The 27,895-nt window shown below is 37.2% G+C and overlaps 1 protein-coding gene and 1 non-coding gene across 4 annotated transcripts in view; both read left to right on the top strand.

The window, feature by feature from the left end:
* Window positions 1–27,895, top strand: part of CAMK4 (calcium/calmodulin dependent protein kinase IV) — a 227,456-nt gene that overhangs the window by 108,070 nt on the left and 91,491 nt on the right. For all 3 annotated transcript variants that reach the window (XM_027100159.1, XM_027100154.1, XM_027100161.1), the window contains exon 2: window positions 6,576–6,654. In XM_027100159.1, the coding sequence (XP_026955960.1) occupies window positions 6,576–6,654 (79 nt within the window). The remainder of the gene's footprint in view (window positions 1–6,575; window positions 6,655–27,895) is intronic.
* On the top strand, window positions 2,843–2,973 carry LOC113617711 (small nucleolar RNA SNORA18). The gene has a single exon (XR_003431722.1). It is a non-coding gene; the product is annotated as a small nucleolar RNA SNORA18 (small nucleolar RNA).

Below are 27,895 nucleotides of genomic sequence, written 5' to 3'. Positions count from 1 at the left end.
TTGTTGTACATGACTTTTTTTTTTTTTTTTTTTTTGCGTTACGCGGGCATCTCACTGCCGTGGCCTCTCCCGTTGCGGAGCACAGGCTCCGGACGCACAGGCCCAGCGGCCATGGCTCACAGGCCCAGCCGCTCCGTGGCACATGGGATCCGCCCAGACCGGGGCACGAACCCGCGTCCCCTGTATCGGCAGGCAGACTCTGAACCACTGCGCCACCATGGAAGCCCTACATGACTCTTTTTCAATTACGGATTTCTCAGGGTATATGCCCAGTAGTAGGATAGCTGGGTCATATGGTAGTTCTATTTTTAGTATTTTAAGGAACCTCCATACTGTTCTCCATAGTGGCTGTGTCAATTTATATTCCCACCAACAGTGCAAGAGGGTTCCCTTTTCTCCACACCCTCTCCAGCATTTATTGTTTGTAGATTTTTTGATGATGGCCATTCTGGCTGGTGTGAGGTGACACCTCATTGTACTTTTGATTTGCATTTCTCTAATGATTAGTTAGATGTTGAGCATTCTTTCATGTGTTTGTGGGCTATCTGTATATCTTCTTTGGAGAAATGTCTATTTAGGTTTTCTGCCCATTTTTGGATTGGGTTGTTTGTTTTTTTGATATTGAACTGCATGAGCTGCTTGTAAATTTTGGAGATTAATCCTTTGTCAGTTGCTTCATTTGCTAATATTTTCTCCCATTCTGAGGGTTGTCTTTTCATCTCGTTTATGGTTTCCTTTGCTGTGGAAAAGCTTTGAAGTTTCATTAGGTCTCATTCATTTATTTTTGTTTTTATTTCCATTTCTCTAGGAGGTGGGTCAAAAAGGATCTTGCTGTGATTTATGTCATAGAGTGTTCTGCCTATATTTTCCTCTACGAGTGGCCTTACATTTAGGTCTTTAATCCATTTTGAGCTTATTTTTGTGTATGGTGTTAGGGAGTGTTCTAATTTCATTCTTTTACATGTAGCTGTCCAGTTTTCCCAGTACCACTTATTGAAGAGGCTGTCTTTTCTCCATTGTATATTCTTGCCTCCTTTATCAAAGATAAGGTGACCATATGTGCGTGGGTTTATCTCTGGCCTTTCTATCCTGTTCCATTGATCTATCTTTCTGTTTTTCTGCCAGTACCATACTATCTTCATTACTGTAGCTTTGTAGTATAATCTGAAGTCAGGGAGCCTGATTCCTCTAGCTGCATTTTTCTTTCTCAAGATTGCTTTGGCTATTCGGGGTCTTTTGTGTTTCCATACAAATTGTGAAATTTTTTATTCTAGTTCTGTGAAAAATGCCATTGGTAGTTTGATAGGGATTGTATTGAATCTGTAGATTGCTTTGGGTAGTATAGTCATTATCACATTATTGATTCTTCCAATTCAAGAACATGGTATATCTCTCCATCTATTTATGTCATCTTTAATTTCTTTCATCAGTGTCTTATAGTTTTCTGCATACAGGTCTTTTGTCTCCTTAGGTAGGTATATTCCTAGGTATTTTATTCTTTTTGTTATAATGGTAAATGGGAGTGTTTTCTTAATTTCACTTTCAGATTTTTCATCCTTAGTGTTTAGGAATGCAAGAGATTTCTGTACATTAATTTTGTATCCTGCTACTTTGTCAGATTCATTGATTAGCTAAAGTTTTCTGGTTGCATCTTTAGGATTCTTTACGTAGAGTATCATGTCATCTGCAAACAGTGACAGTTTTACTTCATCTTTTCTGATTTGGATTCCTTTTATTTCTTTTTCTTCTCTGATTGCTGTGGCTAAAACTTCCCAAACTATGTTGAATAATAGTGGTGAGAGTGAGCAACCTTGTCTTGTTCCTGAACTTAGTGGAAATGGTTTCAGTTTTTCACCACTGAGAATGATGTTGGCTTTGCTTTGTCATATATGGCCTTTATTATGCTGAGATAAGTTCCCTGAGTGCCTGCTTTCTGGAGGGTTTTTATTATAAATGGGTGTTGACTTTTGTCGAAAGCTTTTTCTGCATCTATTGAGATTATCATATGGTTTTTATCCGTCAGTTTGTTAATATGGTGTATCACATTGATTGATTTGTGTATATTGAAGAATCCTTACATTCCGGGGATAAACCCCACTTGATCATGGCGTATGATCCTTTAATGTGCTGTTGGATTCTGTTTGCTAGTATTTTGTTGAGGATTTTTGCATTTATGTTCATCAGTGATATTGGCCTGTAGTTTTCTTTCTTTGTGACATCTTAGTCTGGTTTTGGTATCAGGGTGATGGTGGCATTGTAGAATGAGTTTGGGAGTGTTCCTCCCTCTTCTATATTTTGGAAGATTTTTGAGAAGGTTAGGTGTAGCTCTTTGGTAGAATTCGCCTGTGAAGCCATCTGGTCTTGGGCTTTTGTTTGTTGGAAGATTTTTAATCACATTCTCAATTTCAGTGCTTTTGATTGGTCTGTTTATATTTTATGTTTCTTCCTGGTTCCATCTCGGAAGGTTGTGCTTTTCTAAGAATTTGTCCATTTCTTCCAGGTTGTCCATTTTATGGGCATATAGTTGCTTGTAGTAATCTCCTTTGTATTTCTGCAGTGTCAGTTGTTACTTCTCCTTTTTCATTTCTAATTCTATTGATTTGAGTCTTCTCCCTTTTTTTATTGATGAGTCTGGCTAATGGTTTATCAATTTTGCTTATCTTCTCAAAGAACCAGCTTTTAGTTTTATTGATCTTTGCTATTGTTTTCTTCATTTCTCTTTCATTTATTTCTCATCTGATCTTTATGATTTTTTTCCTTCTGCTAACTTTGGGGTTTTTTTGTTCTTCTTTTTCTAATTGCTCTAGGTGTAAGGTTAAGTTGTTTATTTAAGATATTTCTTGTTGAGGTCTATCCCGATGGGGCTTTTTCTGTAAACCTACATCGTTGGAAACGCCTCATAGATTAACTGTGTGGTTTCCTTTACTCATGGAACTACCTGTTAGATCTGTGGGAAAGAACTACAAGACAGAGCTGCCAAGTAAACTATGAAAAACCTAACAAACTTTTTATCTTAGGTATTGGCATATCCCAATGATCTGTACTGTTCTAGGGTGTGATGGCTTAGGAGTGAATATGATTTGAACCTAATACATTTTTAGAGGGTGTCAAATTCAGAACCAGGCAGATCCATCTCCTGACCCTAAACATGGTCCTAAAGTAAATCACTTGAGGAAATTGGATCCCAAAGATTACAGGTGGGGAATTTTGAAGTGTGTCCATGTTTCATTGGAGATCAAAGAAGCCTAACTAAAAGAATTGTGGGCTGACTCACATGATAACTTCTTTTTGAAAGGGCTATTTTATCTTGAAGATTATGAGTTTGGAGGAACTAAGGTGATTGGCAGTGGAAAGAATCAGAACGTGTGAAATTCCTTAAAAATTTATTGACTTAAATAACTTTGTCTGTGTTACACATAATTACAAAAAAACCCTTTACAAAAAAAAAAAAGATATTTCTTGCTTCTTGATGTAGGATTGTATTGCTATAAACTTCCCTCTTAGAACTGCTTTTGCTGCATCCCATAGGTTTTGGGTCATTGTGTTTTCATTGTCATTTGTTTCTAGGTATTTTTTGATTTCCTCTTTGATTTCTACAGTGATTCATTGTGGTTTTAATTTGCATTTCCCTAATGACTAATGATGTTGGGCATCTTTCTTTGTGCTTTTTGCCATCCATATATTTTCTTTGGTGAAATATATATTCAAATCTTTGCCCCATCTTTAAAATGCATTACTTTCTTATTATTGGGCTTTGAGTTTGTTTGTAATTCTAGATACAAGTCCTTTATCAGATATGTGATTATAAAAACTTTCTCCTTGTCTGTGTCTTTCATAAAGCAGACATTTTTAATTTAAATGAAGTCCAATTTATTTTTTGTTCTTTGAATTATTGTGCTTTGGGCTGTGTATGTAAGAAATCATTGCCTAACTAAAGGTCACAAAATTTTCTTCTTTTTTTAACTTTTAGAGTTATAGGTTTTACATTTATACTTATGATCCATTTTGAGTAATTTTTTCATAGAGTGTGAGCTCGGATAAAGGCTTTTTGTTTTTACTTTTGTTTTTTGCATATGTGTATCCAGTTGTTCCAGCACTATTTATACTTGGTGAAACTGTCCTTTCTCCACCAATTGCCTATTTATTTACCTTTGTCAGAAACCAATTAGCCATATATGTGTACAACTATTTCTGGATTCTTTTTTCCATTCCATTTGTCTACATGTTTATTCTTCCTTCAATACTACTCTCTTGATTACTGTAGCATTATACTAAGTCAGGAAATCAAGTTTATGAATCTTTTAACTTCAAAGAGAAAGTGTATTCTGCTGTTTTTGTGTAGTGTTTTCTAAATGTCATTTAACTTAGTTTAGTTGATAATGTTGTTCATGTCCTCCATATCCTCAGTGGTAATTTTTCTGCTTTCTCTATTAACTGCTGAGAGGGTGTGTTGATGTCTCCAGCTGTATTTATGGATTTGTCTGTTTCTCTGTTCAGTTTTATCAGTTTTTGCTTCATGTATTTTGAAGCACTGTTGTTAGGTGCATACACATTTACATTTGTTATGTCATTTTGTGGAATAGACCTCATAATAATTAAGTCATGTTCATCTTTATCCTTATTTTGAAGTCTGGTTGACATGATATTAATATAGCTACTCCTGCTTTCTTTTGTCTAGTGTTTTCATAGTATCTCTCGTCTATCATTTTATTTTTAACCTATTTACCCTTTATATTTAAAATTGGTTAATTGTATATTGTGTATTGTTTGGTCTTGATTTTTTCAATCTAATCTGATGATCTTTATTTTTTTGAACCTGAAGTAATGAGTCATTTATTAGAAACAAGTCATTGGCTGAACGAGTTTACATATGACAAAAAATTTGGAGGGTACCCTAGTGTGGTAGATTTTCAGCATAAACAAAATTTTCTTAAAACAACATGGAATTATTTGTTTAGGTCATTGCTACAGATTGAGACTGAAGATTAAATGGAGTCTGTTGTAGCATGTGACTGATGATCTTTATTTTGAATGGATATGCTTATAAAATTTACATTTAATGTAATTTTTATATGATTGGATTAAAATACACCATATTGTTAGTTGTTTTATTTTTTAATCTCTTATTTTGTTTTGTTCCCCAGCATTTCATTTCTGATTATTCCATTTTAGCTTCATTATTGATTTTTTTCTTTTAAAAATTATTTTATTCATTGCCCTAGGTTACACAATATACATCTTTAATTAATCAGAGTCTACTTTTAAATAATATCATACTACTTAACATGTAATTTAAGGACTTAACATGTAATATAAGGACTTAACAGTATTATCTCAAATTCTCCCATTCTTTGTGCTATTTTTGTCATACATTTTACTTTTACATATGCCATAAACAGTGAATTAATATTTCTGCTTTATATAATTTAGAGCAATTAAAAATAAAGAAAATAGCATTTTATATTTACCTCCATTTATTCCGTTGCAACTCTTTATTTCTTTGTGTATATGTTATATCTTACCACAGTTTTAAAAAAATGTGTTGAAATTGTTCTTACCTATTAGCATTTACACCACCAGTTCCTGACTCTTGCTGGGTCTATTAAAAATTTGATGTTTGTGGGTAGCTTGGAATATGCTTGATTTGTATATTTCTTTTGTTCTTTCTTAGAATTTCAGAACCACTGGACTGAATGTATCATGAGAGGTCCTTTGGCCTAATCTTTAAAGTATGACAGATTTACTTCAACTGATCTTATTTTAAGACTTATCTGAAGTTCTCTAAGGTTGTACTTAAGCCTGCTCTGTCTCTTTTTATCTCTGTCTTGTTCTCTTGCTCTCATGACTGGAGAGGAAGCATCAGGACCACAATGTCCTGCTTTTTAATGTTCTCTTTTTAGTAACTTCACACATGTATCACATACATAAAGATAGTTATTGAGTTTCTTCTTACCATTCTGCATTACAAGTAAAAAACTTTCTCTACTTCTCCAAGTTTTTTATAGAGTGATAAATTTACTTTTTCTCTGTATATCTTTGACCATTTTAATAGGATTTTCTCCTGGACATTTCATGTAATCATTTTTGTTAGGCACGTGTGAGTAAGTGGTAGCAGTATTCACCAAGATGAAGGAACCGGTATCTCTCTATTGGAATAATATTGGCTCTGGGAGAATGCCAGGGAATCAAATGAAGTGGTGTAAATTCTCAAGGGTTCCCAGCACCCTTGCCAAGTAATGGAGACTTTCCTGACCCTTACAGCCTAGTGTTGAAATTAAACCCTCTCCCTGAAGCCATAAGGCTTACTCTTCTCCAGAGATGACTGAAGGCAACAGCCTTAGGCAGGTTACTTGTATAGCGTTGAGCTAGGAGAAGAAGAGCAGACAGGAAAATCTGAGCACACTATCTTTAGTTATGAGAAAAAAATCCTCTCAACAGTTGGGCCAGCCCTATAATAGAACTTATAAACACTTGTCAGTTATGAGGGTAAATGTAAGACATACTTATTTTCAAGCTTTCCCCTTAATTTCTTGTCCAAAGCATAACATTTTCTTTTTGTCTTTTTCCCCCTCAAGGGGTGCTACATCCATTGTATACAGATGCAAACAGAAGGGGACCCAGAAGCCTTATGCTCTCAAAGTGTTAAAGAAAACAGTAAGTTTATTTCATTATATAATAGCATCTCTAAGGGATCTGTGACCTGGAGAAGGCAGGAGCCCTGATTCGAAGGACAAAAGGGCCAGAGAGCTGCTATGTGCAGCTAACTCATTTGAATCATGATTATGAGAGTGCAGCCAAATGGGTTGTTTTTTGATGGAAATTGTGATTCTTTGAAAGCAACTGGATCTCAAATTAGATACAGTTGTGGGGAGGAGAAGTATGGAATGGAAAGACATTTAGAGTTTCCAGGTAAACTTTGCTTTGTATACCTGTCATGTTTTCAGATATATATGTACATTTATATAATCTCCAATCACAATTTAATATACTAGAAAAGGTTGCTATTTAAAAATACCTAAATGAAACACAAATAGATGCATTTGTTAAAGAAGTCATCAGCTTCTAACTTGATTTTCAAATGGTGGGTTTACTTCAGTAAAGTACAACCAGGCAAATGCTAATATATCTGGGACTGAACCTGCTCATCGAAGAAGTTCATATTTGAACAAGAAGGAAGGATTTTGTTTTCGGATTTTTTTTTTCTTGCCCTAAGCTTGTAGGTGAGCTGAGGGGGCAAAAGTTACTTAGGCTTATCTCCAATAAGTAAGAAATGCTAAGGTGAGAGTTCAAAATACAAATGTCAGCATGTAATACTGGCATTTTTATACTCCCTGTGCCCTAGAGAATATTTGTCATTGTAATGCCCTACTTATACTTTCTGCCCTTAGGTAATTTCTCCTTATAAAACCACAAAAAGACAACATATTCTTTTATAGCAAATTCTTCCTTTCTCAAATTTTATGTGAACAAATATGTGAAATATATATATTTCTGAAAACCCAGATGTAACATATGCTGAGGAGAGACATACTGTAACTTTTGAAGTCAAATAATACCTCTTTGAGGCCAAGGGATTTTTTTTTTCTAAAGTCAGCTTAATATCACCAACTGTTTATGTATTGTCTGGCACACGGAAATTTTAGACTCTCATATAATGAAGAAGAGAATAATGGCACAATGTTTTCAGTCAAGTAGAAGTAGAATGACATTTTCAAACAATCTGTTAGAATTTAACGCCACTCAAGCAGCAAGAACAGTATAACTGAAGAAGGTAATAGTTTAAATGGCAATTGCTCCTAATAAGGTCTTTATTCTGGATTTCCTATTTGGTGTAGCCAATGATTCCAGAATGTAGAGGCAGCTTTTGATTGATAAGCTTTGGAGTTTTCTCTTAAATCAATTTCTTATAGTCATAAAATGTATTTGAACTAAGGATTATTAAGATTTCATGAAACAGAATTTCCTGTTAAACATCTGCTTTTCATGAAAATATATTGGCATGCTTTAGCAGTAGTGACACAAGAGATGTTTTTGGACTTGGTTGTATCATTTCTTGCTGGTTAAAAAATTGTCAGTAAAATTTGTGTGTGGTTATTTTATTTTCATAGTTGAGGAAACTTTGAAAGGCACTAGCTATATAAACATCTAGGAAAATGAGTATTCAGAAATGACTTGTGAATGCTCAGAATCCCAAAGGACAAGGGGCTGGTTTAGAGAATATTTGTTTATGTCAAAAATCTTTTGAATGAATTGGAATAAGAGAGAAGTGAAGACACTTGGTGGGTTCATGACTTTTATTCATTGAGAAAGTAAAGCTCTGATTTGCCCTCCCTGTCTTCTCTCCTCCACCTCTGTTGTGGAAACATCTTGTTCAGAAGACAGGCACGAAGAAAATGTGGACGGGAACCAAGTGTCAGATGGAACTGCAGAACGATGCAGTAAGGCAGATGTTGTCAAACACAGTTACTGTTGTACCAAATGGAATGAGAGAAATCCCCTGGAGAAACCTCAGTTTTTAACATAGATGAAATTCCCAGCATTGTCTCCTAGAATCAACCATGCCCAGAGATGTATAAACAAGAGGAATAGCAGGCAAAACCTCAAAGAGAAATTGCCTCCAGTGTTTAATTCTATATAGATCATGAAGACAGAACTTCCTTATCCAAATGAAATGAATGAAGCCTATGATCTTATTTTAAGACTAAGAATCTATTTATGGAGGAAAAGTGATGTAGGGGAAACAAAGTATTCTTCTAGCAAATTCAGTTAAATATCTGCTCTTGACGGGGAAAGTGAGCTTCAGAAAACTTGAATGATCTGTGTAATCTATTTATTAGATTGAGCCACATAAAACTTCATCTATTAAACTATTCTTGACCTATAAAAAATGACAATTTTATGTGGTTCAACTAACAACTTTGGGGCTACTATACCACTTCATGGGATAATTCCTTGGGTCCTCATTTTATGATTAGACCCAAACTTAAGAGGTTTGAAAGATTATCTGTCTACATCTGTTTGTCTGTCTATCATCTATCAACTATCTGTAAGAATTTCATAGGGCTGATGTAATAAACTACCATAAACTGGATGGCTTAGAACAATTAAAATTTATTCTTTTACAGTTTTGAAGTCTAGAAGTCTGAAATCAAGGGGATGGGACGGCAAGGTTGATTCCTTCTGAGGGCACTGATGGAGAATTTGTTCCATGCCTCTCTCCTAGCTTCTGGTGACCATCAGCAATGCTTGATGTTCCTTGACTTGTCATTGCATCACTCTAATCTCTATCTTCATTGTCACATGGCAGTCTTCTCCCTGCATGTCTTCATATCATGTTCCCTCTCTGCATGTCTGTGTTCACATTTCCCTCTTCATATAAGGACACCAGTTCTATTGGATTAGGGGCCCACCCTACTCCAGTATGACCTCATCTTAAATTAACTACCTATATTTACAACAACTAATTCCCAGATAAAGTCACATTTTTAAGGACTAGGGGGTTAGTACTTCAACATATTTTGGAGGGGGGAACACAATTCCATCCAAAATCCTATCAATAAAAGAGGACCTCTAAGGTGAATTTCAAAATATTCCACTCAATAATCTATCTGAAGTTGAATAAAACTTTTATCACATTCAAGAAACTAATAAACATAAGAAAACCTATCCATTTTATAGGTGATTAGATTCATATAAATGTTTTTAAGTCCAAGAAAATTTCCCTATCTCTTCCACAAGTTAATTATTTGATAACAATAATCCTCTTCCCCAGGATCTGTTTAAAAGCTGTTTCAGGACAGTTTACCCAAAATTTATTTTGTGGCAATATTATGTTCCTTTCTCATAGCTTAATATTTTAGGAAGGATTTAGTTTACATTGGCAGTAAGGGACTTATTCCCCCTATAAAACACCCTGATTGTCATTAACAATCCATTAAGCACTCATATGTCTGAGTGATAGACAAAGACTCTAATTTATCCATAGGAAGATAGACTAAAGCATCTACTCTTATGGAGAAATCCACATTCCATTGGTTGTCAAGTACAGGACAGAATTAATACTGATAATAAACATAAAGTAGCTTGTTATGTTCAGACAGTTGGGTATTTTGGCTAATAAAATATCCTTGTGGGAACTTAACATGTAATTATAATAAAAATATTTTAAATTACCATATATTTTATATGTGGATATAATACCATGTTCTTTATCTATAGACAACTACAATTTCTAGAATTAGAATACATTAAAATACATATCGACCAACATCATTAATGTCTGCAACTTATGTTCAGATAGTTCACAATGAAAGAAAAGTGTGAGTGTGTGTATGTGTGTGCACATATAGGGAGAGAGAGAGAAAAAAAAATATGGCAAAAATCAATAGTTATTAAATTTAGGACAGTATACTAGTATCCATGCTAGATTTTAGAATTTCAGTATATGAGAAAATTTGAGTTAAACCAAACTTCAACATTGAGATCCTGTTCAACATAACTTTTCTCTGGACATTCAGAAAGCATTAAAAGATCTTACAGTTTCTAAATGTCCTGATAAACACCAGTGACTCTCTATTATAGATGTATTGAAGTGCCAGAAAACAGAAAATGATAATTGAACCAACTTTTTACTATACTGAAAATCCTGGACTTTTCCAGAAACAGTATCCATTTGTCTCATCATGTCATTAATGAGGATAAAGCTTTGAGGGCAGTGAGGGTAAACAAGAGAGGAAAATGAATTGAAGGGCTCTTCTGGTTGTTTATTTTTTTTAATTTTTTTCCACATAGTATTAGAGATCCTTGGACTGAAGAACTCATCAAGTCACTAGGAGTGCCATACCTACTCTCCTCCTGGGAAAGGTGACCCATTTTGTAACTTTTTATTTTAAAACAGTTACAGATTCACAGGCAGTGCCATTTTTGTTGCCCATAAATACCTCATTACCTTGTATGTAATTGGCTGGCAGATATCAGTGAAACTTTTACTGTGAACTTTGTAAAACGAATCCAGGGTGAAGGAAACAAGGCTTCCTTTTTTCCTTCACTCATGAGCCTTTCATCATCTCCGTTTTATGCAATATTTAGAAGAAATTGAAGTAGAGTAGAAAGATTTTCTAAGCTGCGTCCTCAGATGAACAACTTTGGGGCGTTAAAAGATTCTGACAGACACGGGTAGTGGGACAATAAGTGATTTACAAGATGGGACCTTTTTATTGATGTTATTTAGTTACGTGACTTTTTAATATGCTGAACTTAAAACTGCACAGAAGGAAAATAATAGATTCAAGAAAATGTCAAAATTTGAACAGATTATGCAGATGGAACCTTCAGTCTGGACTGACTTTTGCTGAGTTAAATGGAATCACAACTTTTGAAGAATTTTGGTGATAATGGAGTCACTCCTTCAGGAATGAGTCACAGGCATTATCTCTTTTCCTAAGGAGTACATCCCCTAGGGTGTGTCTAAATAATCACACTTCAGGCCTATCAATATGGCTCATTTTCAGGAACTGATTGAGATTTAAGAAAATTATGATCATCAATCATTTATAGTGTCCCTGGAATTTTGAAGACAAATATTTGAATTCTAAAATCATGATGACATTTCTAGCCATGTGGCTCAACTCTTGAAAAAGATTGCATTCAGATTGCTATAAAATCCTTGCATGAAATACCCAGTATTGAGTCTAAGAATTAATCTCAGTGTGTAAATTCAGAATTTATGAGTCTGAGAGCCAATCTCAGTGTATAAGTTCAGAATGTATAGGTCTTCTGACTCTCCTTAAGAATGGCTATGTGGTTGTGGGGTAAGATCATGGGCTGTGGAGCCAGACAACTTGAGTTCAGGATCACTTCTGCCACTTACTACCTGTGTGACCCTACAACAGTTATGTAAATCTCTCAATCTTAGTTTCTTCATCTGTGAAATGAGTTTAAGAACATCTAGCCCGTGGCATTTTAGTAACAATTAAAATGAGATAACTTATGTAAAATATTTCTCAGCACCTAGGGAGCATGTAATAAATGGTGAACATTGTTCTTATTATTAATTGTAATGGGTCCACACAGATATTTTATATTATAATATTATCAGCTCATTCTGTGTAATTCTCATATTTTCATTAGCTTGATTGAAAACTAAGCAGTAAGCAGCACCAGACATATTGTATACTGCTGTATGAACAAACTAATTATATCATTTCTGGTCATATGACCTCATACTTAGACAAATCTTGGATGCCCGTGATTCCTAGATTTGGAACACTTTCAACCCTACTGCTCTATTCTGATTCTTGACATTGGAGCACTGTGACTTGATCCATAGTTTAGAAGCTCTTTTAGGTCTAAATTTTGTCATATTTTAGTTATTGTAATGTAAAGTGATCTATAGATTTCTGGAAAGGCTTTTCTTGAATAATTTAATTAGCATCCACCTAGTAAATGTTCCTAACTTTTATAAAATTTCCATTAAGTACTAAAGGATAAAAGAGGCCTTTTATCCTCCTCTCAGTTAGTTGAAGAGCCACACGTTGTGACTTGCTGATCATTCTATGAGTTAGTTTTTAATTTGTATTCATTTTTCCTTATGTTCTTATGAATTAGCTCTTTGAGTATGTAACTATGATGCTGCTGGAGACTTTGAAAAGTTGCTCTAGATCAAATTACAGAAGGTACACAGGCCTCCCTCAAATTCTTGGTAGTTGAATCTCCAGGATGTCTCCATTAGAGGAGTTTTCAGGTTTTTCAGTTCTGAAATAGAAATAATAACATTTATACCACTTGGCAAACTGAGGATTACCTGCTCTTGTCTCTTTCTGTCTAACCTTTGGGAACATGGAAAACTGATCACAGGCCATTCATTTTTCAATTTCTGTGATACACGTAAGAGAGATGGCTAGGTCAATCTGGGTTAAAGATATGCGTCTATTAAACACTGCTATAACTACTTTTAACAACTAATGGGTATGCTCTAGAAGTGGAGTCAGGGTCTCCCTTGGTCAGTGATGGAGAGGGGAATAATAAATCACTAGCTCCAATAGACTTGTTGGGCCCAACTGAGGTCTCAGAACACATTAAGGAAAGTAGCTTGCCGATAACAAGCTGTGTCAAGTGAAGTGAAACTTCTTCAAGCATTCTGTCAGTTGGAACCTATTGATTTTCATAGGGACTATTAAGCCAGGTTTCCTGGAATAGGAATAGGGATATTTCTATTCAGTTTGTGACAAGTATATGTCTACAAGAGAAGAGAGGTAGCAGGGTGGAATGTTAAAATCTTGGCCTGATTTGTATGCTTTACCGTTCAAAGATCCACTTGGAAGTCTGAACATTCTTGCAGAGAACTAGTCGTTGCAGTTTGATTTGTTTTCTTGCTTGATAAAAATGCTGCTAGAATCTGTCACAATTCAGCTCACTTATCTATCCTCTCATTTTATTGATCTTTCACAGGCATTTTGTTGCCTTTTAAAAAGTAAACATAATTCAGAGGCAAGCTGATACAAGGGAAGTAGGGAGAGAGAGATTGAGAATATAGGCACTGGCCTGTGTGCTATTACCCAGAAAGAAACATACTTTGCAGTTACACCATCTGCTCAAGTTATCACACTTAACCCTCTAGTACTTTCTTTTTTTAATTTTATTTATTTTTGGCTGCGTTGGGTCTTCGTTGCTGCACACGGGCTTTCTCTAGTTGCCGTGAGCGGGGACTCCTCTTCGTTGTGGTGCACCGGCTTCTCATCGCGGTGGCTTCTCTTGTTGCGGAGCATGGGCTCTAGGTGCACGGGCCTCAGTAGTTGTGTGCAGGCTCTGTGGCTCACGGGCTCTAGAGCTCAGGCTCAGTAGTTGTGGTGCACAGGCTTAGTTGCTCCACGGCATATGGGATATCCCCGGACCAGGGCTCGAACTTGTGTCCCCTGCATTGGCAGGCGATTCTTAACTACTGCACCACCAGGGAAGTCCCAACCTTCTGGTACTTTTACAAGTAGTGAGTGGTTGGATCTAAAGTGATCTTCACCCTTTATATGAAGCCTATGGAGGCAAAAAGGAGGTGACTAGCCCAAACCAGAGGAAATCTTAGGAAGAGCTTATGTTACCATACCCTAGTAGAAGAAAGAGACTAGAAACTTCTCAGAGAACTGAGTGGGAAAGGCCTTGTAACCAAAGGAGAGGTGCGGGGCAGCAGGAAAGTTGAGAGGAGCCCAAGGAGATCAGAGTTGGGGAGTGGTGCCTGATGGACCACAACCAGGAAAGCTGAGAAGGAACACAGATCAGCCTCAAAGCAAACTTAGGATTCCTATCTTAGTGAGAAGGGGAAAAGCTATAATCTTAGTGTTAACAGGGAAAAACATTTTAACAAATTTTTATTTTTATATTTCTTTATGGTACAAAGTTGAATGATGATCAAAGCTGTGTTCATCCAGACAATGTAAGAAGAGCGGAGAGAAAGAAGGCTAAGAGAAGATTAAGTCCTGAAACTCCAAAACCATTAATTTGCTGAAAGAGAGAAAATGAATGACTGTGTGCAAAGGATATTGATTAGAAGAGATCCAAATAATTTTCAGTATTGAATTAGCTTAACAACAGCTTTTTTTTTAAAGTAAGCATTTTCAAATCACCATATGCCACTCCAGCAATTTTAACAGTAAAGAAGCATAATGCTAATAAGAATGGGACCCACACTTAATTATTCAACAATATGTAGTAGCCCCTTTCATATGTTAATGCAACAATGCCTCATGGGACTGTTTTACTTAAGGGAGTTTTAGAGAAGGGATGTTTCCCCAAAGGACACAATAGCATGGAGAATTTGAACGCAGGACTTTTGAGTCCCAAATCTGAGCCCTTTCTATTGATACCAGCTAGGTCCTGAAAGACAAAAAAAAAACAAAAGTAAGGAATAAGCATGGCCCAGAAATGGAACTGAAACTAGATGTTGCTCCTTGCTAATCTGATAAAGGATGAAAAAGCCTTTGTTGACACACAGACACAGAGAAGCTGAGTGCAGTTCAAGTCACACTGTGAGTGAGCAAGAGTTCCCTGTGTGCAGAGAAAACAAGCAACATATTTCTTTTCCAAATGTTATTAAAACTTTAGTTTAATGCATCTCAGTATACAATATCCACTAACAAATGAAAGAAGAATAACGAAGGAGTGTGTAATGTACAAAACATTGCCGGGTATGGCTCTCTTTGCCTTTTGTCTTATGCGAAGGTAGGATGCAGTGATGGTCCCACATGCGGCTGTGTATATGGAGTTCCAGTTTGCTCTCTGCTCTAAGTGTCAGTATCACAGGGTACATTCAGTACATTCAAAGCTACTCATACTTATCTCTACCCCAGAAGTCTGAAAAATGTATCAAACGGATAGTTATATCTACGATGCTTTTTTCCCCACAGAATACCACACTGTCACTGGGAAGATTTTTGTTTGAAATTTTGAGATCAGAATAGTTTAGAACTGTTTTTCCATCATAGCATCAGGACATATTTGGGTGTCATGATCAGTTTCAAAATCAAAGTGGATCCAATATTACTATCATCATCTTTTAAATTTTGACGTATTTTATGAAGGGGAATGTGGATGAGTGTCACGATTTACCTACCATATTTATATCTGCAAAAAAAAAAAAAGAAATTTAAGTATTCTTTGTGTTCTATGATGATTAAAATTCTTCCTGAATCTGGTACCAACTGGATATCTGGGGGGAAAAGTACTTAAATTTTTCAGTCAAAGATATCTTAGTTTTTTACAGTTTAAGAGTCCCTTTTAGTTTAAAAGAATTTCTTTAGAGTAAATATTCAGTATAAATTCAGCTCTCTCTCAGAACTGTTTCTCCCTCACTCTGTTCTTGCCACATTGGCTTCTGGGTTCAAGGGCAGCTACGTAACACATGGGAGCATGGTCTCTACAGTGAGGATAAAGCAGCCATGCACCACAGCCATCGCCAGATGCTTACTACATTAGAGACAGGGTTAGGCAAGGGCATTAGCAGCTATAGACAGCTGGGGAACACATCATGGGGTTGAATAATGATCAGACATTTAGAGACAGGACCAGACCAGCCCACTGCATGGATCATAGGCCCCTTTCCACTGCCCTCTCTGAGCCCTGACAGTCCTGGAAACTATCAAGAGAGAAAGCAATGGTAGGGCATTAGCATGGAATGTATGCATATCTACCCAATTAGTCATACATGGAACTTTTATGCTCTGAACCGTTTAATCCAGAAGAGATTAAAGGACAGGCTGTTGGGAGTGCATTGAGGAGATGCATGTTACTGTAAAGAAAAAGACTTTTGAGAAGGACTGAGCTGACATGCTTTAGTTATTGATTTCTGGAAACATCTGAACTCTTCAGAAAAAATGAAGCTCTGGGTTAAGATGTTAAGATGCTTCCTCACCAAGGAAGGCAAATCCAGACTTATACAACGAGAAACAGCTACTGCTGTTGACTTAAAAAAAATGCACAACGTGAGAGTTGTGAGTCAAGTTTTATTTGGGGCAAAATGAGGACTATAGCCCGGGAGACAGCATTTCAGATAGTTCTGAGAAACTGCTCCAAAGAGGTAGGGGGGAAGGTCAGTGTATATGTGATTTTGGTAAAGGGGGAGTATATACAATCAAGCAGATATTTTTTGCAGAAGGTTTCTGCTAGTCACAAGGAGAATTGGGCTCATAAAATCAAATCCTGAAAATATCTAACTATCTGAAGACCTGTTCTGCCAGTTTTCCCAGAACACAGAGTTTCTCATTTCTGCTCTCCACCCTGAACTCCTTTCAGGGGGTGTTGAAAATCAGCAGCTGCAGCAGCACATGATTTAATCCTTGTAGAGGTAGTTGACAAGTGCCAATTTGTTGTTGACACTGCCGTGGAACAAAATCAACAAGGGAATTTTATTTCAAACCTTAAATCATTAAGATCTCTTGTATCTCTTTCCTATTCCAGCCCCAGAGCATTATTATATCACTTTTAGGGTCATTTAAAAGCATTTTGTGTCTACAGCCTGTTCTTTTCCTTTCTTTAAGGAAGTTTTTAGCATTTTTGAACAATATTAACCAGGGTATCTGAAAGTCTTAATTGTCTTAGAACATCAAGGAGCTAAAGCTTCTAAGATTGTCTAGGTGTTCCCCTATTCAAAGCTATCCTCAGTAAGGGATTCAACCCCAAGATGTAACTGATGAGACTTAAATGCTAATATTTCCAGGAGTACTTTTTGGTTTTGTTATTTGATAGGTTACAAAGTCATAAGCTTCTTGAATATGTAAATTCTCAGTTTAGTATCTCATAGATGATCACTTAGTTTTAGGATCAAAGGGAGATCTCAGGACCTTGAAAATATATGCCCCTCACTTCAAATGGTTTGGGAATTCTGCAACCGAGTCATTGCTGTCCAACTGAAAGCAATATAAAATGAGAACTAAATATTGCTGTTTTCATGCCTTCTTGGTAATTTTTAGAGTATTTTGAAAAGTACTGCCTTGACCATGTGAAAACAACTAAAAAGAATGAAAAAGAAATGATGAATTTGTTTCAGTTCTATTAGAACTTGAATGTCTGTAGGACCTGGCTGATACTCAGGTCTGTAGTAACCCAGGTGTGACCCTGATGGTCAACAGTAATTAATAAACATAAGAAATGGCCTTAAAACTTCCATGGAGCTTAACCACAGTAGTTCAGCTCTCATCCCAGTCTTGAAAAAAAGGTGAAGGAAGGTGTTTAAATTTGAATGCAAATAGGCACCAATCCCCCTCTTTGATTACCATTCAGCAAGAAGATTATATTGGACGTAGTTTAAGATTTTAATGAAGTTGTCTTCCACACTTTTAGGGAAAAAAAGATAAAGCTATATTTTCACGTATATTAGGCATTTTTCCTTTCTAGGGCTGGAATACCCTCATAAATACTTGTATTTCTACACTTTGTTTTAGTTGGATTAATTTTTATGTGAAGACAGAAAATTGGAAATAGAAGACTAGAAAATATTTACCTTACTTTTACAAATTCTTTCAGGAAAGGCACTGAACATCTACCATGAGCCAGGAGATTTCGTATATATTCTCATTTAATCCTTACAACAATAACATGGTAGGGTAGCCATTATTATCCCCATCTTATCCATGAAGAAATTGAAATAATCCTCACATAGGATAAGAGACTTTATGAAGGGCTCTAAATGGTAGGGGCAGAATTCAAATTGCATTTTTTTAAAAAGTACAACCAAGGATGTTCATTACAGAATGATTTATATTAGTAACAAAACGTAGGCAGTTGTAAGTGTCTAACCATAGGATAGCCATTAATGACATGGGGACATTAGGAAGCTCTTTTTTACGTTCTGCTTATGAACATTGGGTATTCATAAAACTTTATGGTATTTTCAGTGAACACTGTAAGAAACAAAATTGTATTTCCATATTTGAAATATATAAGGAAATATGCACAGTTTTAAAAACTGAAAGGAAGTAAACCAAAATGATAATGATAATGTTACAATGGTAGATATGGTACTCACTTTTATTTTTTTATATTTTATATATTTTTTTTAAAGTGGCTGATACCTTTATAAAAATTTATATATGTGTTTATTTTCTTCCAGCCCTGGCAACATGAACATAAAAGAAAATTTGGGAGGCTAACATTATATTCATTTTTTGTAAGCACCTGATATCAATTTCTTTTTTGCATGGATTTGACCATGCAGGTACTGAAGTCACCTCATTGGGGAATATGTGAATAGGAACCCAGCAAAGCTTTTCTTTTGAACTGTCCCTTGACTGGCACAAAGACAAAGCAGAAAATTCGTAGCTGCATCCCTAGAATTCTCTGCTTACCGAGGATCTCACTTCTCCTTCTTTGGGAATGCATAGTATACTCCAGTTCTCACTCTTCTGTTGTCTAATTTTCATCATTTCACTCTCATTTAATCTCTTCTGTGGTTATGTTTGATACACAGCATGTACCACACAAATTAAAGGCAAAGTGTGCTGGTTGAAGAAGAAGCTGTGAAAGCTCTATATACTGTGAGGAGTATCAGTACCTGCTGCAGTGGATTTAGAAAGTCAGTAACTTCACCAGAGCTTTTGTTAATTATATTTCTTGGAGCATTCCCCATTTACTCATGGGAGAGTGCAATCTTGAATAAGTGGTATAGTGACCCTTTGTGGCTCACAATTTAGAAATCACAAGCTATTATCTGTGTAGGCTCTAGAAGATCTGGGTACTTAGCTCTGCCTGTGAGACAGGCATTCTCCACTCCATTGGTGTTGATAACATGACAAAAATGTCATACGGATTTGAATGGCAGGAGAAGTGACTAACCACATCTAATCTCATCTAACCAGAGCTGTTAAACCAGGGATTTTTTCCTTTGAGCCCCCAACCTTTTGTATTCAAATACTAGTACCATCCTTCATTTATTTATTCTATAAATTTATATACCAGGTGTTGGTAAATAACGCTGGCGGTACTAATGTGTAAAAAATGGACAAGCCCTTGCTATCATAGAGCTTATGTTCTGGTGGAAGAAACAAATAATGAATTTGTAACTAAATGGTAACATACATTTGTGTAAATTTTATAAAGGGATTAGAGTGATGATTATGTTATGCGTATATGTGTATGTGTGTTTAGCTACCTTTGATGCAGTGACCTGGGAAGGCCTCTCATTTGTTTTCTGAGTGAAGTGAGAAGGTCTAGTGGAAGAGGGCGTGGCAAGTGTGAAGGCCTTGGAGCTTGGTCTGGGAGTTGAGTGGCCTCTTTATAGAGAGAAAAATGACATTAGCTCAAAAGGGTGAGGCCACCCCATCCTGAGTTTTAAGACCTTGGTAAAGAGTTTGCATTTACTCTTAGAACAGTGGGATGCCAACATTTAAGTTGGAGAGTGACAGGATCTGATTTACATTTTAAAGATATCACTTTGTCTGCTGTGTGCAGAGGGGATGATTGCAAAGACTAAGAATCAAAGCAGGGAGACTAGTTAGGAAGTATTAAAATACTTCTGCAGCCTTTAAAGTAAGTCAGACCAAAATGGTGACATGGTATAATTAATTTCACGTGAAGAAGGGAGTGATCAAATATATCGAATGCTGCTGACAGAGTAAGATAAGATCAGAAAAGTAGTTAGTCTCCTCCAAGGAGACCACTGATTTCTTCTATAAAAGCAGTTTTGGAGGAGTTCTTGGGGTGATGCCAGATTGAATTTCACTGACAAATATATGGGGAAAGGGAGGAGGAAGTGGAGAAAACTCAGAGGCAGCTCTGGAGAGGTTTTCTGCTAAGGGGAGCAGAGCTACGCTTTGGAAGCAGGAAGAGGGGTGAGGGACTGAAGGGTGAGATCTTTTTAAAGATAAGAGATATTAAATGAAGGTTACCCCCATATATTCTTAATGCCAGGGAGAGATCCAGAGATGAAAGAAATAGGAGAGAGAGGTGTATAAAATATAATGTCCTTTCTACTTTATATATCATGTTCTCTTCCCTTTTTTCTCTCCCTCTGTTAAGCCAAACCTGTTTCTAGAGAACGTCTGGCATCAGCCAGATCTTTTGTATAAACTTTGTTCAGCTTGTTATCTATCCCAGGAATATTTTAAGCCTCCTTCATTCACTGTCAAGTAAAAGACTGTTCCCCGTGAAAGAATTTCTAGCATCTGTGAGCAGGAAGTCTTATACTTTAGACTCTAAGAATGAAGGAGGAGAGGTTACCTCCTTTGGAAGAGCTGCTGTCTTCTGAACCTACCTGATTTACAGAGGTTTCAGGTTCTGAAAGACAAGTGTTTTTCTTTCTGGGTTGAGCTTCTGAGAGCATTTTTGTCTTCTTTAATTCGATCCCAATCCTTGGGATCCTCCTCCATTGGAAAGCTCTACTTTTCCCCTTTTTGCCTCCCAGATGTTTTAGAGTCTGCAGAGAGTAGGAAGTGGCTATTATGGAACTCCCAAGAATACTGTTTCACAATTTTCAAAGCCAAGCTTATCTGAGTGAAATGCTTATTAGTCTTCTCATACTGGTCAGAACCATATTGGCATTATACTAGTCTTGTTAAATGTAAAACAGAATACTGGTTTCTCTACAGTTTACTTTTTCTGTCGGTCCCACCCCACCATGTCTATTGCTCATCACTGCCTCCACCTCTGAACCGTCACCTCCTCTGTGTAGCTGCCCCTACCGTTCTCCTCTCCATTGAGTCCAAAGTCACACGGAAATACCTGGGAGAAGAACATTCAAGACAAAGAACTATCAAGTACAAAGTGGGAAGGCTCAGAAGTGGAAATGATCTTGGCTTCTGGAAAGATCAATTCGATGATCAGTGAGCTGTAGTAAAAGGGGATGAATGGTAGGTGAGTTCAGTACAATGGACAGGGACACGATATTATTAGCATCTTTCTAAACCTATTTATTCACCGTTTCAGTAAATGGCAATATTATTCTACCCATTTCTCAGGTGGAAAAACAAGCAGTCAACCTTTGCATTTCTCTTTCTCTTATACCCCATAACCAGTCCATCTTCAAATACTGTTGGTTCTTAAAAAAATGTTCATCTACTTCTTACTCACCTCCTTCATCACTAGCACCTGGGTCTAAGTCACCATCAACTCTCACCTGGATAACTGCCATAACTTCTTATTGAGTCTCTCTGATTTAACTCTTCCAATTATCCTCCCATTCTCATCCCTACAAGAGTCAGAGTATCCGTTTTTTGTTTTGGGGTTTTTTTTTTTTTTCTGTTTCACTGCTTGGCCTGTGGGATCTTAGTTCCCCAACCAGGGATTGAATCCGGGCCCTCAGCAGTGAGAGCTCAGAGTCCTAACCATTGGACTGCCAGGGAATTCCCAAGCGTGAGAGTATCCCTTTAAAAATTAACTGAGGTCATGTCATTCCTCTCTCAAAATCTTCCAAATGTGTCTGACCTCTCTGATACAAAAATATCAAGTCCTTACCATGTTCAACCTGGCTTCTGGTCATTAGGAGACTCTGTCATCATCTACTGTTTTCCTCCTCTGTCACTTTCCTCTGGCTAAACTGGCCTCTTTGTTGGAGGCATAAGGGAGGAGAAATGGTTTGGACATAGCAATGAGTAGCAAAAAGGACACCCTGTCCTCCTTCCAGGCCCTATGGTACCTTTCCTACTGGCATGAAAACAAGTCACCACTTGGGAAGACCCTAAAGAAAGTAAGGTAGTCATGAGATGCCCAGGTTTCTGTTAGGTCAAGAAGATAAAGGAATAATCAGACTTGGCTAAAATTGTGTAGTTGTTGGAGATATTAGCCTCAGATAGGAAAAACTCAGTATTTTTCTCAGTGTCCCACATTTGATTTTTGCATTTTCAAATAGCAGTTCCTAGCTTTCAAATCCTTGTAGGCTAAAACTATCATTCTTGAATTTAACAAAGCTCCAGTTGTCAAGTCTTTTCACCACGCATGTTAGTGCCAGCATGTACTTGTTGATATGTCAGAAACCAGGATGCTAAATTAAGCAGAAGCTATGCAGGAAAGAATTGTGAAAATTTAAAGGTATTTGTCTGCTTATTTACCCATTAATAATTTACATTTTGCCTCTTTCCACAAAGGATTTGAGGAGCACAGTTCTGTACTTCACATCATGTTCGTTGGTCATTGTTAAAACCAAAAATGAGCCTAAGAAGCCAGAGAAATATTGAAGTTTCAGAGTCCGGACAGATCTAGACCACATCTGAGATAGCCAAGAGGATCAAGACCACCAGAAATCTGGTGCTGTAGTCCCTCTCCTTTTCTCCAGTTCATTCACCACCTCTGTCTCTATCCATCATTCTCACATGCAGAAACTGGTTTTCCTTTTTCTTCCCCCTTAATTCCTCATTACTTTCTTCTCACATATTTTTCAATTATTCCTGCTTTTCTTCCCTCAACCTTTCCAGTCCCAGCACAGGAGTATATTTGCTGTGTATCTCAATGAAGGGCCCACATTTCATCAACTTTATTCCAATGGTGAGCTTTTTTCTCTGATGTTACTCTAAAATTATACCTCTTATCCATTTCTCTTTCTCCCCTCATGGAGGCAGACAGCAAAGTTGGGATTTCTTTCAATATTAAGGAATCTTGATTTCCGTGGAGGTTTAAAACTGTACAAATCTGTATAATCACTCTTATTAAATTATTTAGCTTTTTTCTTAAATGATTTTATGAGGATGAAAGGGTGTATTTCTTTGAATATTTAGGGCATTTCAAATAGGGGAGCTAAAATAAGGCTTTACAGAAAAAGCCCACGTGTCCAAGCCATTTTATCATTATCCATTTCATATTGGCAACTAGAACAATGGCACAAAGAATGTAAGTGGGAGACAAAGCTCTTTCTGATGGGCAGTAAAATACAGCAAATTAGAAAAGCAGAACTGTGGTCCCACTGCTGTCGATCTGGTTTTCCTGTGACAGATAAAAACTCAAGAGTGAACCGTGATTGGACAAAACTCTTACGGGCCTTCTTAGATTCCTTCCACCTGCCTGTCTTCCAGACCAGGGAGGGCTGGATTGCCTGCTGGCCAATTCATGCAACTAAGCCAACCCAGACACACACCTTAAGTTTCTGGCTCTTCCGCCACTTCTAGATTTGAATGAGATATGATATCTGATGAGGAGGGATATGGCATTACAAGTGACTGCCAAAAAGACTACATATGCAACCCAGAGGTATGAAAAAGTTAACACCACAGGGCCAAAATTCACCAGTGGGAAACAGGAGGAGGTTCCTGGGCAGGTAAATTCCCTCTCTTTCTGCCTTTCCATGAACTTCTTCAAGGCATGGTGACCTTGTATAGCTCCTCTAGGGAAGTACTGTGTGCCAGTTGGATACAACTACCCATGTGACCTGCTGTGTCTTTACAGCTCAACGTAGCTAGTGGGCTTACTGCACTGTGTCACCTCTTACCTTGCTGCATTTCCCTTTTTCCTCATTCTCACTGCATTGGGTTTGCACATTCCAAATAAAATACCTGAATGTTAATCCTCGCCTTACATTAGTTTTCTGGGAAACCTAAGTTAGAATGTTAGTAATGTGTATTTTTATAATTGAAAATTGTTAGTAATTAAAAACTACCATTCTTCAAGTTATTTCGTACATAGTGAAGGTGTATTTTATGGATTTCAATATTGTTGTAATGTTGACTTGTTAAAGCCATCTGTTCGTGCTTCTGAAGATGCTAATTATAATAACTCTTGAAGCTAATTTCAAGTGGCAATAATGACTGTTCAGGTAGCTGCCCATTGACTCTTGTGGCTTGCTTAACAGTTATTTTCTAGGAAAACAACACTTATTCTGAATGGCAGTGCCAGTGCTCAGACCCTATCCTGACCTACCCAGGTAATTGGAAGGGGAAGTCAGAAGTAGGAAGGAAACAATAGCTCCTGGAACCAGAGAAATATTGAGAAGATATCAGATGAAATGGCTGTCAAGACGCACACCGGTGTGACCTCCAAGACATGACACCTTTGGAGGAACCACCCCCAAAGTCCGGCTGCCTAGGAACCTCTAGACTTTGTTTCAAAAAGATGACAAATTATACTCAGCTAATCTCTCTGGGAAGGATTTTCAGACCTCAGCCTTGTCTTGTCCTTGGCTTCTCAGTCATTTATCTGCCTGCTTTTTTGTCCACTTCTCCCTCTCAACTTTACCCCCTGCTGGTTTCCTTGGTTGTCATTACTTTGGCTTCTAGTCCAGATTTTGTCACTCAGTTTACTCTCTGTGGATTGATGGTTTTTAATACCCCGTTTTTCTCTAACTTCCTTCTTCTTCGATTCTTCTCAGGCTCCACTTAAGTCATGACCTGCATTCAACCTGGGCTCCAGCATTCAGAGCAGGAAGGAGACTGCATTCACATTTTTCTTTCATTTAAATTATTACTACAGTTTTGTTCTTTTTTTTTTTTAAAGAAGATGTTGAGGGTAGGAGTTTATTAATTAATTTATTTATTTTTGGCTGTGTTGGGTCTTCGTTTCTGTGTGAGGACTTTCTCTAGTTGTGGTGAGCGGGGGCCACTCTTCATCGCGGTGCACGGGCCTCTCACTGTCGCGGCCTCTCTTGTTGTGGAGCACAGGCTCCAGACACGCAGGCTCAGTAGTTGTGGCTCACAGGCCTAGTTGCTCTGCAGCATGTGGTATCCTCCCAGACCAGGGCTCGAACCCGTGTCCCCTGCATTAACAGGCAGATTCTCAACCACTGCGCCACCAGGGAAGCCCCCACAGTTTTGTTCTTTTCTTTCTATTTTCTGTTTTCAAATGTATAATGTTAAGTTTTCTGGAGTACTGGTTCCCAAACTTTTGGGCTTCAGGAGCCCTTTTTACTCTCCAACTTACTGAGAATCCCAAATAGCTATACACATTTAATATATTAGAGATGAAAGAATCTCGATATAATAGAGCAGGGGTCCCCAACCTCACGGCCGCAGACCAGTACCTGTCTGCGGCCTGTTAGGAAGGGGGCCGCACAGCAGGAGGTGAGCGGCGGGTGAGCAAGACAAGTTTCACGTGCCGCTCCCCATCGCTCGCATTACCACCTGAACCATCTGCCACTTCCCCACTCCCACATCTGTGGAAAAATTTTCTTCCACGAATCCAGTCCCTGGTGCCAAAAAGGTTGGGGACTGCTGTAATAGAGATTAAAGAATTTTTAAGTATTTATTAATTAATTAAAACTATAACAGTAATAAACCCAGTATGTTTTAACATAAATAACATTTTTAATGAAAAGCAACTATTTTCCAAAATAAAAAAATACTTAGAAGAGTGGCATTGTTTTGTAAATCTCTTTATTATCTGGCTTAATAGAAGAAAGTTGGATTCTCATCTGCTTCTGCATTCAATATGTTGTTTTGTTTCAAGTATAGGAAAAACTCTAGCCTTACCCAGATGTGCAGTTGGAAAAGGGAGAACCTCATACATACCCTGAGTGAGTCTTAGGGACCCGGAACGTCCTCTGATCACACTTTGAGAACCACTGATCTGGAGTATAGTGGGAAAATAATTACCCTTTTCAAAATTACCTTTAAAGAAAAATTAATTCTGAATTAAAAATAAATAACTACATTAGAAGATTACTAGTCCAAATAATCTAGTATGTTATGAATATTTCCACAGTTTAGATAACTTTCAAAGAAATAATTTTTGAAGGCATCCCAATATTTAATGTGTGACATAACATGATAAAAAATAAATTTGCTTAAAATTCATATTTGTATTAAAAAGTTTTTGTTTACTATGTCATATGAAAAAATTAAAGGATCTCTCTGACACTTATTTTATATGGATCAAAAACATACAAAAACAAGGTGGGTACTTCCCTGGTGGCTCAGTGGTTAAGAATCCGCTTGCCAATGCAGGGGACACGGATTTGATCCCTGGTCTGGGAAGATGCCACATGCCGCGGAGCAACTAAGCCCGTGCGCCACAACTACTGAGCCTGGGCTCTAGAGCCCACGAACCACAACTACTGAAGCCCAGGCGCTTAAAGCCCATGCTCCACAACAAGAGAATCCACCACAATGAGAAGCCCGCACTCCGCAACGAAGAGTAGCCCCTGCTCGCCGCAACTAGAGAAAGCCCGCACACAGCAACGAAGAACCAACACAGCCAAAAATAAATAAATAAATAAATATTTGAAAAAAAACAAGGGGGAAAACCGTATATTACATAAGCGCTAAATGTGTAGTGAAAAAAATATGTTTGAATATTAACAAATCTTAATTTAGAGACACCCATGTCCTTAAAATTTTTTTAAGCATCATGCAGTAATGTAAAATATATTTATTTTGTATTAGTGAGTAACTCCTTATTGTCCTGTGGAAGAGAAGATTGTGATAAAAAATAATCAGTATTCACTAATTTGTATGGAAACACAAAAGACCCCAAATAGCCAAAGCAATCTTGAGAAAGAAAAACGGAGCTGGAGGAATCAGGCTCCCTGACTTCGGAGTATACTACAAAGCTACAGTAATCAAGACAGTATGGTACTGGCACAAAAACAAAACTATAGATCAATGGGACAGGATAGAAAGCTCAGAGATAAACCCACGCACATATGGTCACCTTATTTTTGACAAAGGAGGCAAGAATATACAATGGAGAAAAGACAGCCTCTTCAATAAATGGTGCTGGGAAAACTGGGCAGCTACCTGTAACACTCCCTAACACCATACACAAAAATAAACTCAAAATGGATTAAAGACCTAAATGTAAGGCCAGACACTATCAAACTCTTAGAGGAAAACATAGGCAGAACACTCTATGACATAAATCACAGCAGGATCCTTTTTGACCCACGTCCTAGAGAAATGAAAATAAAAATAAACAAATGGGACCTAATGAAACTAAAAAGCTTTTGCACAGCAAAGGAAACCATAAACAAGACGAAAAGACAACGCTCAGAATGGGAGAAAATATTAGCAAATGAAGCAACTGACAAAGGATTAATCTCCAAAATTTATAAGCAGCTCATGCAGCTCAATATCAAAAAAACAAATGACCCAATCCAAAAATGGGCAGAAGACCTAAATAGACAGTTCTCCAAAGAAGATATACAGATTGCCAACAAACGCATGAAAGAATGCTCAACATCATTAATCATTAGAGAAATGCAAATCAAAACTACATTGTGATATCATCTCACAGCAGTCAGAATGGCCATCATCAAAAAATCTACAAACAATAAATGCTGGAGAGGGTGTGGAGAAAAGGGAACCCCCTTGCACTGTTGGTGGGAATGTAAATTGGTGTAGCCACTATGGAGAACAGTATGGAGGTTCCTTAAAAACCTAAAAATAGAACTACCATATGACCCAGCAATCCCACTACTGGACATATACCCTGAGAAAACCATAAGTCAAAAAGAGTCATGTACCAAAATGTTCATTGCAGCTCTGTTTATACTAGCCAG

The sequence above is a fragment of the Aethalodelphis obliquidens genome, unplaced genomic scaffold (genome assembly GCF_003676395.1).
Source record: "Aethalodelphis obliquidens isolate GAN/ISIS:26980383/991018 unplaced genomic scaffold, ASM367639v1 scaffold4, whole genome shotgun sequence".
In the NCBI taxonomy this organism is placed as follows: Eukaryota; Metazoa; Chordata; class Mammalia; order Artiodactyla; family Delphinidae; genus Aethalodelphis; species Aethalodelphis obliquidens.
This window is presented reverse-complemented; position numbering and strand designations above follow the sequence as displayed.